The sequence below is a fragment of the Carcharodon carcharias genome, chromosome 13 (assembly GCF_017639515.1).
Source record: "Carcharodon carcharias isolate sCarCar2 chromosome 13, sCarCar2.pri, whole genome shotgun sequence".
NCBI classification, from domain to species: Eukaryota; Metazoa; Chordata; class Chondrichthyes; order Lamniformes; family Lamnidae; genus Carcharodon; species Carcharodon carcharias.
This window is the reverse complement of record NC_054479.1, coordinates 91,389,893-91,406,328: the sequence shown is the minus strand read 5'-3', so window position 1 is coordinate 91,406,328 and position 16,436 is coordinate 91,389,893. Positions and strand designations below refer to the sequence as shown.

Here is a 16,436-nt window from a genome sequence, read left to right as displayed (position 1 = left end):
GCCCGCCGGATGAAGTAAAACTCCTGCCCCAGGTAGCTTTCCTCCTCCCTGATTCATCACAGTGTCTGGCTCATCAATTCAGAGCCAAAATTCTTCAAGCTGCAGGCACTTACTGCAGATCACACTGGTTTCTACGTGCTACAGCTGCAACACATTACCTGTCCTGCCATCTTTGTTGTGTTTTATTTCATTAATTGGATTTCAGGTGAGGTTGTGATGCACAGTGGGTAGTATCCCTGCTCCGGTTCAAGTTCCACTCCAGGACTTGATGGCAACACAAGGTGCATTTATAACTTGGCCAATGAGGTTGATTAGTAGCCTGTGAATCCTTCCAATCCATCCTGATGTGGGCGGTAAGAGTGGGACAGTTTCCTGGTCAGCCATACTGCAGAAGGCAACAGCAAACTACTGCCATACTTTTCCCAGCATAATCATGGACCAATCCAATGTAAGTCCATGTTCGCCAACGCTCTTTTAGGGCATGGTACCTTTTATTTATTTATTCTGTCACAGGATGTAGACATTGCTGGCTCAGCCAGCACTTATTGCCCATCCCTAATTGCCCTTGAGAAGGTGGTGGTGAGTGCCTTTTTGAACTGTGGCAGTCCATGTTGTGTAGGTACACTCACAGTAGGAGGAGGAGGAGAAGGAATTGAGTTTCAAGTTTAGAAATATAACTGGTGGTAAAGTGAAATAACCGGTCCCTTTAAGAGAATGCAAGTGTACTGATCATGTGACAGCACTGACGAATCACTGTATAACACGGGCAACTGAGAACCACTAGTTCTGGAGGTTTCTGAGTGAGCACGAATGATTTGGTGCTCTGCCCTATGTCTCAATACACCATCACTGTTTATTCTCATATCAGTCTCTCCTCGTCATTGACTGCAAGCAGCAATTGAAGAGAACACAGGAAGGTGTGCAGTTACCGAGTTCGGTTGGCCAACGCACTCATTTACCCAAGACATAAAAGTGGCGATGAGGATAAAGGACAAAAGAAAATAAATTTCAAGGCCTGTGAGCAAAGTGTTGGAAAGAGCATCTGTACTTAACTTGTAAAATAGGTGACAGCCAGCAATCGGAGCAGAAAGCAGTGCTGCAGTTTAAATTAAAAAAGCCCTGCAGAATCGTGATCGCAGGGATCCCACCAAAACTCAAAAAGAGTGCGAAACTCATCAGAGAAAAGCTGACAGCTGCAGCGACAGAGCTAAAAACAAACGGTGACTGCTCTTAAAGCAGCAATACATTTAAAAGGGTAAATACATGAAAAATGGCTATGGAAGAAAATTATAAGAGACCCCAGAGAGAGGGTGACTCTGCAGTAAGCCAAACACCTAAATTCATCATTACCTGGAAAGCCAATGGGAAGTGCAGTCTCCTTGCAGTCATTCATGATGCCGCAGTCCGGGCATGTCGATCCATTCATCTCCATTTCAGATGACTGGTCTCAGTATGTCGAAGGCTTAATGTTCTTTTTTACCACTAATGACATCGTAGGGAAGAGAAGATTCTTTTGCCCTCATCTGGGAGCAAAATGTATGGGCTGATCCACAGCCTCACGACACCCAGTGCCCCAGACTCGAAGACTTTCGACAAGTTAATAAAAATTGTACAAAACCACCTGAGACCAAAGCCCTCAGTTACTATGCAGCACTTCAAGTTCAGTTCAAGGAACAGGCTTCCGGAGGAGACAATAGCTGACTATGTGGCTGTTTTAAAGGCATTAACTGAGCATTGCGATTTCGGAACGTCCATTAGTGATATGTTGAGAGACTGGCTGATATGCGGAATTGGAGATGATACTATCCAAAGGTATTTGCTAGCTGAACTTAATTTAGATTTCAATAAGGCATTAGAATTAGCTACCGCGATGGAGAGTGCTGTTAAAAATTCCAAAGTTATAAAAGATGCACAAAATGGTGCTGTCCATCTGGCTGAGTGGGACAATCCAGTAACAAAAGGCGTGAAAACCTCAGACTCCACGGAAAGGCAGGAAACAGTCTCTAGATCCAAATCATTGAAAAACAACTGTCAATAAGGTGGCCAAACTTGACAGACGCCCAATACTGAGGAATTATATTCGAAGTTGGGAGGGGACACCATATATTCGAAATTTGACATGAGCCATGCCTACCAGCAGGTAAGAGTTGGAAAAGGACTCAAGGGAATTCATCACCATTAATATGCACTGAGGATTGTATCAATTCACATGTCTAACCTTTGGGGTCTCCTCGGCGAGTGCTATTTTCCGAAAAATAAAGGATTGCCCCATGTTATCGTTTGCTTGGATGATGTATTGGTCACGGGACTGACCAATGATGAACACTTAGCAAATCTAGAAGAGGTACTCAAACGCTTCGCAAAAGCGAGGACACATTTAAAACGAGAGAAGTGTCTGTTTCAAGCTAGGGAGGTAGTTTACTTGGGCCACAAGGTTGATGCACAGGGCCTACATCCTGTGGAAGAAAAAGTCCAGGCCATTCACGAGGCACCTGCCCTAAGAAATACCAGATCTTAAGGCCCTCTTAGGCACGATAAACTACTGTGACCAATTCCTCCCAAACCTCTCGACTGTGCTGGCCCCATTCTACGGCCTGCTTAAGAAGAACCAGAAATCGAGTTGGCAAGTCCCGCAGCAGGATGCCTTTCTGAAAGTGAGGCAATTGTTAAGATTGTTGGCATTGTCGGTCCACTTTGATTCCAAAAAGGAATTAATTTTAACATGTGATGCATCCCCTTATGGAATAGAGGCTGTCCTTTCACATCAGATGGCTCCGAACAACCCATTGGTTATACATCCCACACGCTCAGTGTCGTAGTGTGACGATATTCCCAGATTGAAAAAGAGGGCTTATCTATTGTGTTCAGAATCCAGAAGTTTCATCAATATCTCCAAGGTCACCATTCCCATATTATAACCGACCACAAGCCGCTACTGGGATTATTCGGAGAAAATAAAGCGATACTCCCTATTGCATCAGCTCACATCCAGATATTAGCTGCCTACAAATATACTTTTGTTCACCGTTCAAGCAGTCAAATCACACATGCCGACGCTCTAAGCCGCCTTCCCCTGCCTAATAATGGGGAGGCTCCAATTCTCCAGGAACTGGTCTTAGTGCTAAATTTTCTGGATTCCTCCCCTGTTCAGACCAGGCAAATCCATGAGTGAATGAGCCAGGACCCACTATTGTCTAACATCCAGGAGCAGGTCTTAAATGGTTGGTCAGGTGTATCTAAATCCGAGGAGATGAAGCCTTATTCTGATCACAAATATGAGCTTTCCTCCCTGGACAGCATATTACTCTGGGGAGCCAGGGTTATCGTGCCCCCGAGAGGGCAAAGGCCATTATTAGCTGAGCTACCTAGCTCACACCCGGGCATTCTCAGTATCAAGATGCTCACTCGCAGCTATTTGTGGTGGCCAGGCATGAACTTGGACATAGAAACCCTGGTCAAAACCTGTCCTCATTGCCAGTGGGTGCAAAAGTTCCTCCCTTAGCTCCATTGCATCCATGGGAATGGCTGGGTCGGCCATGGGTGTGCCTCCATGTCGATTATGTGGGACCCTTCTTGGGCACGATGTTCCTTTTACTGATTGACTCCCACTCCAAATGGGTGGACATCTGTGAAGTCTGGTTGACCACGTCGGCTGCCACCAGAGACCGTATGAGGCAGAGTTTTGCAGTGCATGGGTTACCAGGGGTCCTCGCGTCCTACAACAGGACCGCTTTTACCAGTGGGGAGTTCCACAGGTTCATCACCCTTATCGGCATTACCCATATCAAAACCTCATCCTACCACCCAGCATCGAACAGCATGGCTGAGCGGGCAGTCCAAACCTTTAAATCCAGGACGAAAAAGATGGAAGGGGATTCCATCGGCACGAGATTGCCCAGGTTCTTGTTCACATACCGGACCGCACCACACACAACGACCTCCATTGCTCCTGCAGAATTGCTAATGAAGAGATGTCTCTGCACCCGCCTGACCCTTAGCCAGCCAAATTTAGAGGGGAAGGTGGAGAAAAGCCAAGGGGCGCAGAAGACCAGGCACGATGGCCAGGGTCGCAAAAGAACGTTACCGGTGGGAGGTGCGGTCCTCGCAAAGAACTTTGGAGATGGGCCCAAATGGCTATTAGGCGAGGTGAGCACAGTAACTGGACCTCTTCCTATAATGTATCAGTAAACGGCTGAATAATTAGATGATCCGTGGATCATCTCTGCAAAAGAACACCAATCCCACAAGAAGAAATGCAGTCTTCATCTTGACTTTGTGCCCCATGTAGAGCACAGGCCACATGATTTTGAAGCACCGGTGGGGCCTGTGGTACTCAAGGGGGTCAGGGAGACAAACCTGCCAATTTCCACTGAGGAACCTAGTGGACAACTGTTCCCTGAAAAGGAGGTCTCGGAAAAACCAGCCGAGGTTGTTGAACTGAAATGCTCAACATGTCCAAGAGGGCCTCATGAGAGACTTGACCTGTAAATAGTTATTGTGTAAATAGTTAATGTGTTCTAAGCTTGTTAGCTGTACTTTAAAGTAGAGGGGGAGGGATGTGGTAAAGTGAGGTACTTTGCCCCTTTAAGAGAATGCAAGTGTACTGATCATGTGACAGCACTGACGAATCACCACAGTGCAGGCAACTGGGAACTGGAAGTCTCATTTTGGAGGTTTCTGAGTGAGCATTATGGTCTGGTGCTCCGCCCTATGTCTCAATAAACCACTGTTCATTCTTACATCAGTCTTTCCCCATTGTTGATTGCAAGCAGCAGTTGATGAGAACATAGGAAGGCGTGCAGTTAGAGTTCGGTTAGCCAACAAACTCATTTACCCAAGACATAAGATAATTCAACTGTTGTCTGTAGTTATATCAGTAGTTTAACAATAAATTTTATGCAATACTTATATCTCCCCAGTACCGGTTTAAACCATTACTCGCACTTGGAGGGATAAAACCTTAAAAACTCAACCTACCAGCTCACTCAATTAAAGCCTTGAATACTCACCAGCTTCTGAAGGCTGAAACAAGATATGAAAAGCAGACCCTCATTCCCCCTCAGCACTGAATTCCCAACAGCACCAAATTACCGACCTACCTTGTGGCACTCAGGCCTCACCACACCCTGTGCTCCCACGCTCCGCTGAGACATTTCACTAGATTAAAGGCACTATATAAATGCAAGTTGTTCTTATTGTTCCAAATGTTATTTCAAAAAGCTCATGTCCTCTTCTTCCTTTTCCAGCTGGAATTCCAGCTCCTATTTACTTTGGAGCAATGATTGACACAACGTGTCTGAAGTGGGGAACCAATAGATGTGGGGGGCGAGGGGCCTGCAGGATGTATGACACAGATGCATTCAGGTTTGTCGTTATTTCCAAAAGGCTGTTAGGCCTAGTGTAAACAATGGTGACACAGCAGCCAATCATTGTGCTGGTCCTTGAGTGCAGCCTTAAGTCCATTTAAACAGAACCTCACAAGAATCTAGTGACCATGCCACAATATTCTCAAACTTCCACAATAGTCTCATTCACTGTGGCTAGGGTTACAAGTGTAATTCAATGTATTCCTGAAGGTTTCATTGCATGACTTTCCTCCACACCCCAGCCTTTAATCAGCCAACACATCCATCCTTGTGGTGCACGGCCTTCCTACACCAATTGGAAAGCAAAAAGACTCATTACCCAATTAGATGATGCTTGACTGGTGACCAACCAGCCATTGTTTTCCCCATTTTCAATATTTTTACATCTTGTAATGAGAAATGTTCAAAGAAAACAACAAAAAATAATTTTCTTTAATGTCTCCATGAATTTTCCCCTGGGTTGCACACAGCAGTCCCCTGGAGATTGATCTTCAATTCCTGGGTACCCCGGGCCAATCCTGAAGGGCTAACCACCCTAACTGTGAATGCCAATTTTACTCTGAAAGCAATGACAGTGGAAGAATTTACTTGGCCTTTCAGGTGAACTCCCACTATATCTGGGCAGAATTAGGTGGGAGAGCTGAAACGTGCCAGGTTCCCAACTTATACTGGGAGCTCTCCCTCGGCCTGGTAGGGACAGAGCGTCCATCACCTCCTTACATGGCCAGTGGCACAAATCTGGAGGGCTTGGCACTCTCTACACTTGGAATACCCACTTCCTCAGCTTCTGGCATAAAATTGGAGATGGCCAGCAAGGTGAGAGAAGCTGATTCCAGAACGGTGTAAGCTGACCTGACAGGTGCGAGTGTTTCCATATCTGGACCCTCCCTGAATCTGAGATACTTTTCTCTTAAAATAAAGTTTTAGTATCATAAAAATCACTTCTCTGAAAAGAGCAGGTGTTGTAGGGGTTGGGATGGGATTGTTCATGGCTTTTGGTGGGGGGGGAGTTAATGGGAGAGGGTATGGGGGAGGGGAATCCGCTCCATGAACAACAGCCTAGCACCAGAGTTTCATTGTGAGGTTGGTGAATTTTTGAGATCCACCCTGAGTGGCAAAGGTGACCACCAGCTTCATATAAATGAGGTACCCTAATGCAGCCCCAGCATATGGTGGCAGCCAGTGCTAAAAGGGAATTGCCTTGATCGTGGACTGAAATTATTCTGCGGGGCCCATGATTTCCATTGTGAAAAATTGGATATTTGAAGAAATGAAGCAGGGTGTCAAGGCTTTTGTCTTCATGGTGCCTCCACGTCACAGGGAGCACAAAAAGTTTAAATGCATTTTCCCATTAGTTTGCATGTATCTCAGGTTACTGATGTAACTTGATTGTGATCACTGTCTCTGAGCTTTCTGATTCATTTATCTTGTGGGCCTAGGTGGTGGCCTTCAAACTGTATAATTTTAACATTCATGCCACACAAGTGCCAGACACTAACCATCTCCAGTAAGATAAAATCTAACCAGCTAACTGCCTTTGACATTCAATGGCATTACCATCACTGAATCCTCCACCATCAACATCCTGGGGCTTATCATTCAATAGAAACTGAACTGTACCAGCAATATTCATTCCCTCCGCCACTGGTGCACATGGACAGCAGCGTGTACCATCTACAAGATTCACTGCAACAAACTGCCAAGGCTCCTTCAACAGCACCTTCCAATCCAGTGACCTCTCCCACTAGCAGAACAAGGGCAGCAGATGCACCACCACCTGCAAGTTCCCCTACAAGCCACAATGCCTCCTGACATGGAACTATATTGCTGTTCCTTCACTGTCGCTGGGTCAATACACTGGAATTCCCTCCCTAACAGCACTGTGGGTGTACCTACACCACATGGACTGCAGTGGCTCAAGAAGGCAGCTCACCACCGCCTTTAACCTATTTCTTACCAAATTCACGTAAATTTTGGTCTGGAAGTGGACAGGCCCAAACCTCTCCAATGATGTTCCCAAGGGAGCCTGCCTCTCGCTGGGCCACAATCTCATAGATGTAACACCCACAGTGTATTATTTGTATAGGCTAGTGCTACCATGTCTCAATTTAAAATGTCAATTTGATTTATTTTAAACCTCAAATGACTGGATGAACAATCAAGTGAGGTATTATTTTTAAATTCTCTCTCATATCCTTCCATATATTTACAGATATATCTACCTTGGAGTGGCTGCAGGAACTGGAGTAATCTGTTTTGCTCTGGTTATTCCTTTTTACATGCAAGTGAAGAAACGTTTTGCACTAAAAGATAAAAAAGCATTAGACAATGAACATACTGAACTGGCAATTATGAATGAAGATAATAATCGCACTGATTGTGATCTTTCAATGAATGCTATAGATCATGAACAATGATGTCACTCGAGAAACAGAGAGAGTGTACAGAGAAAGAGAAGGCATGAGAAGTTCCATATGTGTTTTACATAAAGAGTAATATTTACAACTTAGCACTCCCAAAAATGTTCCATATTAATGGATGGCCATTCTGGTCTTCTTACCCAAATTTGGTTAACCACTCCTGTTGTGCCAGGCTCTGCATTGAGTGTGTTAAACTATAAAATTTACCTGATACAATTAATCTGAGGAGTTATTTGTGAGGAAAATTTTCAGTTATTCTGTAAAATTCTGACTTGAAATTGGTATCTATAGAGCTATATTTGATAACTTGCTGCCATAGTGTGTTGACAAACCATCTGCCTGACTGGTACAGTGAGTGAACACACACTCTGGTTGGCTGGCACATTGGATTAGCACATGCTCTGACTGGCTGGCAAGCTGTTTTAACATGCCACACGGGATTAATATACACTCTGGTTGGCTGGTTAGCGCACTCTCTGACAGATTTCGTGAGTTAAGACACTCTCAGTCAGAGAGTGCGCTAACCAGCCAGGCTGTCTTTTCTCCTCAACTCAGCCCAGACCTATAGGGTAACAAGAGTTGAACTTGTGCAATGCAATGGACACATTGACATGTTTTTATGATCTTTGCTCTGTCTTCATTTAAAACAAATAGTATAATAGATCAGATAAAGGGAGAGTAGAGATTGTCCAATAGCTCCAAAAGTCTCAACACTGTATGATGGTGTGTAACATAACAGGTTAACATCCTGATATATGATCATTGTATATAGGAGACCACAGTGAAAGCAAAAAGAAAGCAAGAACCAAACTAACTGAATTCTGCTGTAAACATAGAACAGGCTGCCTGACCAGGATACATGCAAAGCAGAATTAAGTCAATTGGCATGGATGTAGCTAACAGTACTAACCAAAGCTAATTATGTTTTTAAGTAGGAGGCTTAGCTTCAATGGAATTTGAATCATACAACTATGGCAGATTAAGTGACAAAGTACTGCCATGGATACGGAACCCAGGAAGCTTTCTCAGGTTCAACAGAAAGTCAGCTCCAGAATAAATCAGGTGAGGGGTTACAGGACCAGAATGAGCTGGTATGAATCCATATCAAACTGCACAAAGGGCACTGGTGCTAAAGGCACAGTGGGTTAGTTACTTATTTTCTAGGACTACTACTCTGATAATTCTTATCTTGTGAATCCTCTACCCCAGAGGACTGTGGAAGCTCAATCATTCAGCATGTTCAAGACAGAAATACTAAATACATCAAGGGATATGGGGACATTGGGGAAAAAATGGCATAGAGCTAGATGATCAGCCATGATCTGATTGAATGGTGGAGCAGGCTCAATGGGCTGAATGGCCTACTCCTGCCCCTATATTTCCTGAGATTAAGCTCAGGCTAGGGGCAGCAGGAGGCTAAGGCCAATAGGCAAAAGTTAAGAATATAAAAGACAAGGTTGAGCCTGAACCTCACTAGAAGTCCAACAAAATGTTACTAACTCTGATTGGATGTATTCCCTGAGGTTCATTACTACCAATCACAAACCGCCCGCCCCCAAGCTCCCACTAATGGTTCATCCTCCGGGCACATGACCTGGCCACACCAATCTGGAAGGTAACAGATACTCTGGGTGAGTTTTGCTGGCACTGTGGAGATGGGTTTGGAGGTGGAGGGGCTGATAAAAGAGCGGGAAACACAATTGGAACGGCTCCCCCCCCCCCAATGCTGTCCTCCCAAGGGCTGCAACTTTCCCAACACTGCACTACGCCACCGCCACCGCCAACACTGCCACCCCTCCACCCAACCCCCACTGTGTTGGGAGCCCAGCAACACTGCAGAGGTAGCCTCTTGCCGGGAATTCATGGGCGGCTGAATTAATGGCAGGGGGCTGCCAGGGTGCTCCAGGAATAACAGCAGGCATTTTTCTAGAGAGGCCAACCTCCACCCTGAGGTCCTTCACAGTACTTCGTCACCTTCCTCACCACTGCAGAGGGAGGCCCTCATCAGCACCTCCATTTTGAGGCACCCCAGAAGTCTCCCTCTTCACCAGCAGCACTTATCTCACCCAAATGGGTATGCTGCCCAGATATTGCTGGGTGGAGGGGGAGTGCCTCCTTTTGGGCCTTTCTCTTCCCTGGTCCACCCAACATCCATAATTCAGCCAATGTAGAGGTAGTCAATTAGGATGCCGCCTTATTTGAAGATACTGAGGCCATGCATTGGCTCAGGAGCCACATGTGGTCCCGACGTCAGCCTCCTGATACCCACGGGAGAATGAAGCCCTTTATTATCAATTGGACTAATCTTGACTTTTAGTAAAGCAACATTTTTATCCCAGTCTCCAACATTATTGACTAAATAAAGATGCACACATTCAAAGTTCCCCAGTTCATATTCTAATTTACACCACAGCGGAATCATCCCAGATTTGCACTAACTGTGTTAGTGGGTGGGAAAATTGATATTTTACCTCCCAGCTGCAATGGCGGTTTTTCACGTCATATTCTCCCATGTCCCGCCTCATTAGTAATGCGTTCCCAGGAAACACGCCAGATCACTGGTGGGGCAGCCTCTGATTCACCTGGCCCGCCATCACATCAGGCCTTCAGTGAACTGGACGCCATATTTAATGGCTGCCCCTGCACAGAGGTGGCTCTCTCCAAGGGATAGGAAGCTGCTGTGGACTGATAGCTTCCAAAGGAAGGAAACATGCTACCCCCAGATTTAGCGATGCCACTCATGAGCGCCTACTGGATGCAGTGGAGTCCTGCGCGATGTCCCCTACCCCAACTCTGGGCAAAGACCAGCAAACAAGGCCAATTGCCACATTCTCCCTGTTACACCCACCTCCCCCCGTACTCCCTCACCCCATTCCCAACTTCACCCCTTCCTAACACCTTCATTCCATCCCTCCCAATCCTGATACCTTCGTTCCTCTCTCCCAGCCCCACCACCATTAGACCTTCCTCTCCCAACCCCTTCCGCCACGGACTCCTTCCTCTCCCACCCCTTCTCTGATCATCTGTAGCAGCCCATGGCCAAGATTGTGATGTCCTGAAGCAGATTCGAGACATCAATGGAGACCTCCCACCTTCCATGAGCTGCTTGACAGCAGAGCCATGTCCATGAGAATCCACTCAGTACGTAATGGACGTTCCTCCAGGGTCCAGTAGCTATAGGGCTCCAGCATCTTCTGCTCCTCGGATTTCTGTGATCTGAGCAAGGCCCTGACAGTAAGCCTTGACTTCTGCACGTCACACTTGTCAAGATGTATTCTGGGCTGTCATGTTTTCCCACGGGTATGGGTGGTAAATTTGACATGGGTGTTGATTCCGGTGATCATGGCTTATAATTAGATGCAAATATATTACAATGACATTCCCGACATGCGGTGTGGATGATTGCAGTCTGGTTGCATGATGGTGTGAAACCAATTTTTGGCCTTCTTGCCATATTGTCCGCTCACGCCCGCCATGATACCCAAAGCCAACAGGGTTGGAAAATTCTGGCCTAAGTCGCTTTCCCCCATCACCCCCACTCGCTGACATACACTGGCTCTAAATCCAGAAATGTCTCAATTTCTAAATTCCAAACTTCATCTACAAATCTGTCCACGGCCTCATCGCACCACACTCTAAGCCCTTCCACCCTACTTCCGCGATCTCTGCACTCCTCCGATTCTGCACTCTTGCATATCCTCAATTTTAATTTCTTCCCCACTGGTGGGTTCAACCTTCAGCTGCCTCAGTCCTAAGATCTGGAATTCACTCCCTAAACATCTCCACCTCTCTACCTTTTGGTCCTTTAAGATGCTCCTTAAAGCCTACTTCTCATCCAATCTAATAGTCTCTTATGTGGTTCAGTGACAGATTTTGTTTGAAAATACTTTGTGAAGCACCTTCACAGAATCACAGGGCAGAAGAGGCCCTTCAGCACATCGAGTCTGCACTGACACATGAGAAACACCTGACCTACCTACCTACCTAATCCCATTAACCAGCACTTGGCCCATAGCTTTGAATGTTATGACGTGCCAAGTGCTCATCCAGGTACTTTTTAAAGGATGTGAAGCAACCCGCCTCCACCACCTTCCCAGGCAGCACATTCCAGACAGTCACCACCCTCTGGGTAAAAAGTTTTTCCTCACATCCCCCCTAAACCTCCTGCCCCTCACCTTGAACTTATGTCCCCTTGTGACTGACCCTTCAACTAAGAGGAACCGCTGCTCCCTATCCACCCTGTCCATGCCCCTCATAATCTTTGAGACATTTTACTGCATTAACAGTTACAAGAAAAATGCATGCTGTTGTGTTCAAAGAAATTAGATGAGACACAATTTTGTTTAGTGTTCCTATGATTTTTAGCCTGGGTTGCTGGCAGCCAGTGTACTGGAGATTAATCTTCAATTGCAGGACAATGTTGGGTGGAGTGGGGTGTGGCGGGGGGAGGTGTTGGCAATCTAACCCTGACCCTTAGAATCCATTTAAAAAGGGTTCAGCAAAGGAGGGGAGCTAACACTCATGAGAAGCAGGAACATGGCATGACATTTAATATTAATGAAAAGACTAGTTTTCAATGTGAAGCCTTCAAAAGGCAGTGGTAAACTCAACAGTGAGGAGCTCAAAAGAAGGCGACCCTTGGTATTCAGGAATTTCTTGATGGGTGTTCCATTTGGTATAGTGCTTGCTTGTGTGAAAATTGTTTAATTTAATAAAATCATGTAGAACTCACTTTAGTCTCTGAAACTTACTTGAAATTCCGCACTCCAAAAAACCCTGTTCCTGGAGTATGGGTCCATGCTGTACACTACCTGCCTGTTTGACACTAATGTGACTGCCACATCCCAAAAAGTCATGAAGATATTTGCTATTAGAATTGGGTAAGTTCCCACTATTACATTAGAGGGTACTCTACCGAGCTTGGGGCAAGTTGCAGCTAGCCAACGGTTGCTTGATGAAGTACCTGAAATGAGAAAATACTGTTACCTGTCACCTTGAGCACAAAGGCTGAGAAAAACAGAATTTTATTAAAAAGGCTAAGATTCCTGTTAAACTGTGGTAAAAGTCTCTTCTATGGAATGTAAGCATGAATTTCCTGGTAAAATGTATGGAAGTAGGGGTAATCACTGTGCTGGATTGGTTAGAATTTTAGATATTTTGAAAAATAATAGACCAATGGAGAAAGGTTGGTAGGCATGGACCAAGAAGTTTTTTAACAGAAGAACTATTTGTGGAAGGTGAACAATGTACACACTCACAGTTGTTATGGTTCCCATAGGGGAACTGTAAACCAAAATAACCAAATTTACTGAATGACCCTCAGTTTAAGAAATTATCACAAGCTTCCACTTTTGTAGCCTTTACTTCTACATGAATCACAACCAATTCAAATTACACATGAATTAACAACAAATGATACTTCAAATAAAAAGGTAATTTTCACTTTAAATAGTTAATACAACAAATATATGTCTTAACCAAAAGCACCATATCACTCTCTGCACAAATGTGGCACCACGTAGCTGCACATTTCCACTATATTCACACAGGCTAGGTCAGGGGTCCTATCTGACAACCGCTTTCACCTTCGAGTTTCACGAGTACGACTATCATCAGCAAGGCACACTTCTTGGAACCCCTCTCCCCCCTTTCCCTTGGGTCACGATAGTCCTGATAGCATAACCTTCCAGCGTTCCTTTACAACCAACCAACCAGTATCACCCAGGTTCATGGGTTGGCCACTTCTGGGAAAGGAAACGTCTCCAAGCTATTCACACAGCCTTACTGCAGATCTAGCTAAAGTGAATAGGGAAACTAGATTAAAAGGCAGGACAGGAGAGGTTCAGGGGCAGACTTTTAAGGAAATATTTAATGACTCTCAGTAAGGATTTACCCCAGTAAGAAAGAAAGACTCTTTGAAGATGCTGCATCATCCATGGTGGAATAAGGAAGTTAATGATATCATCAAATTGAAAGGAACATTGCACAAATCTGCAAAGATTAATGGTAAATCAGAAGATTGCTCTGATCTTAAGAATTACTATAAGAAAGAGGGAGAAAGTAAAGTGTGAAAGAAAGCTGGTTAGCAATATAAAAGTAGATAGTAAGAGTTTCTGCAAGTATTTAAATAGGAAAAGAGTAATTAAAGCTAGTGTTGGTCCCCTGGAGACTGAGTATGAGGAATTGATAATGGAAAACAAGGAAATGGCAGAGGCATTGAACTGGTATTTTGTGTGTGTCTTCACTGTAGAAGACTTGAAACACTTCCCAAAGATACTTGAAAATCAAGAGGTGAACACAAGGAAGAAACCTAAAACAATCACCATCACTAGGGAAAAGGTGCTGGGAAAACTTTTAGACCTAAAGGCTGACAAATTCCCAGGATGGCCTGCACCCTAGAGTCTTAAAAGAAGCGGCTGCAGAGATAGTAGATGTATTAGTTATAATTTTCCAAAATTCCCTAGATTCTAGAAGGATCCCATGGATTGGAAAATAGCTAATGTATCACCTTTATCCAGGAAAGGAGGGAGACAGAAAGTAGGAAACTACAGGCTAGTTAGCCTAACATCTGCCATAGGGAGATTGCTAGAATCCATTATTAAGGACCTTACAGCAGGATACTTAGAAAATCATAATTTGATCAGACAGAGTCGACATGGCTTTGGGAAAGGGAAATCGTGCTTAACTAATTAATTGGAGTTTTTGAGGAAGTAACAAGCAAGGTGGATAAACAACCTGTAGATGTGGTATATTTGGATTTCCAGAAAGCAATTGATAAGGCACCACACCAAAGGTTACTAGACAAAATAAGAGCTCATGGTGAAGGGATTACCTATTAGCATGGATAAAGTATTGGTTAGTTAACAGGAAGCTGAAAGTAGGAATAAATGGGTCTTTTTCGGGTTGGAAAGCTGTAACTAGTGCAGCGCCACAGGGATCAGTGCTGGGGCCTCAACTATTTGCAATGTGCGTCAATGACTTGGATGAAAGAACCAAATGTACGGTTGCTAAATTTGCCAATAACACAAAGATAGGCAGGAAAGTAAGTTGTCAAGAGGAGGTAGAAAGTCTGCATAGGGATATAGGTAGGTTAAGTGACTGGGCAAAAAACTGGCAGATGGAGTATAATGTGGGAAAATGTGAACTTGAGTACTTTGGCAAGAAAAATAGAATAGCAGTATACTATTTTAAAGGAGAGAGATTGCAAAACTCTGTGCTATGGAGGGATCTGGGCATCCTGGTACATGAATTATAAGAAGTTAGTATGCCAGTGCAGCAAGTGATTAGGAAGGCAAATGGAATGTTGGCATTTATTGCAAGGGGAATGGAATGTAAAAAGAGGGAAGTTTTACTGCAGCTGCTCAGGGCCTTGATGAGACCACATCTGGAATACAATGTACAGTTTTAGCCTCCTTATTTGAAAAAAGATTGGGTGGTTGGGTGTCACGGTGGGTGTGAGCAGACAATATGGCGGGAAGGCCAAAAATTGGTTTCACGCCATTGTGAAACTAATTTGCAATCATCCACTCCGCCCGTCAATGGCCAGCCACCTTTCCTGCTGGCAGACATTGGGAACTTCATTTTAATACGATAATGCATATCGTTATAAGCCTTGCTTGCTGGAATCATCTCCTCACTTTGGATCATTCCGGCACATCAGCATGACTGCATGCCAATGTGTTTCACAACTGTACATAAGCGATGTGCACCTGGCAAGCTGCATTTCACTCAGGACTCCGAGGTTTGCCTACCTTGCCTTGGGGTCATCAGTGCCAGGCTTCACTGGCAGCACCACATCACTTTTAGGGGGACTCACAGGCAGGTTTCTACCTACCAGATCAGCCTAAGGTGGGGGCGGCTTTTCTTGCTAGGGCTTGCTTGGGGAAGGGGAGAAATGGCTTCAGGCAAGGAAAGAGGCTGCGGGGTGGGGACCGTACTGGGAAATGGGGTATCCCAGGGTGTGTGTGAGGCCACATGTTGATCTATGCAAGTGGCCTCAAGATAGTGAGGGCTGAGGAGGCAGTCTCCAGAGGAGATTAGGCCAGATGGAGATGTGAGGATATTTGTGTGAGATTGAGTGGTGATGTACCTTGAGTTGGCAGTGAGTGAGATGTCAATGAATGTGTGATGGCCTTGTGAGTGTGTGAGGAATGGAACCAGTGACCACTCTAGTTCTGTTGATCAGAAAATTCGGAGCCTATGGCTATGAAGCAGTCCAGGAGAAGGAAGGTTTAGCAACACCAGAGATGTTAATCCATTCCTGAACTGAAAGGCTTATTTCCTATTTTTTCAGGTGCTAAATTGATAGCCATGGAGCAAACAGGGATATCAAGGGATATGGTACAAGGGCAGGTAAATGGATTTGAATACAGATCAGCTATAATATAACTGAATTATGGAATAGGTTCAAGGACCTGAATTACCCACACAGGACTGCCCCAATGAAGACATGGCCCTGAAAGCCAAGAAGAGTTCAGTGGGGCATCACTGGAACACCTTTTGGAGCCCACCATGATGTCCTCCACCCCCTACTCTGGCTACAGGGGGTCCAGCAATCTCACCACTCCAGCTTGGGAGGCAATGGCAGTGGTAGTCAGTACCAAGGCTACACAAAAGAGGTTGGTCATCCAGTGCAGAAAGAGGATGAATG

At 45.0% G+C, this 16,436-nt stretch overlaps 1 protein-coding gene across 1 annotated transcript in view; it reads left to right on the top strand.

Annotated features, from left to right (window-relative positions):
- The window catches only part of LOC121286109 (solute carrier organic anion transporter family member 1C1-like), a 106,786-nt gene extending 99,003 nt beyond the window's left edge, over positions 1 to 7,783 (top strand). The window contains exons 13-14 of the mRNA XM_041203099.1: positions 5,247 to 5,364; positions 7,579 to 7,783. Coding sequence (XP_041059033.1) covers positions 5,247 to 5,364; positions 7,579 to 7,783 — 323 coding nt within the window. The remainder of the gene's footprint in view (positions 1 to 5,246; positions 5,365 to 7,578) is intronic.
- Positions 7,784 to 16,436: the final 8,653 nt, after the last annotated feature.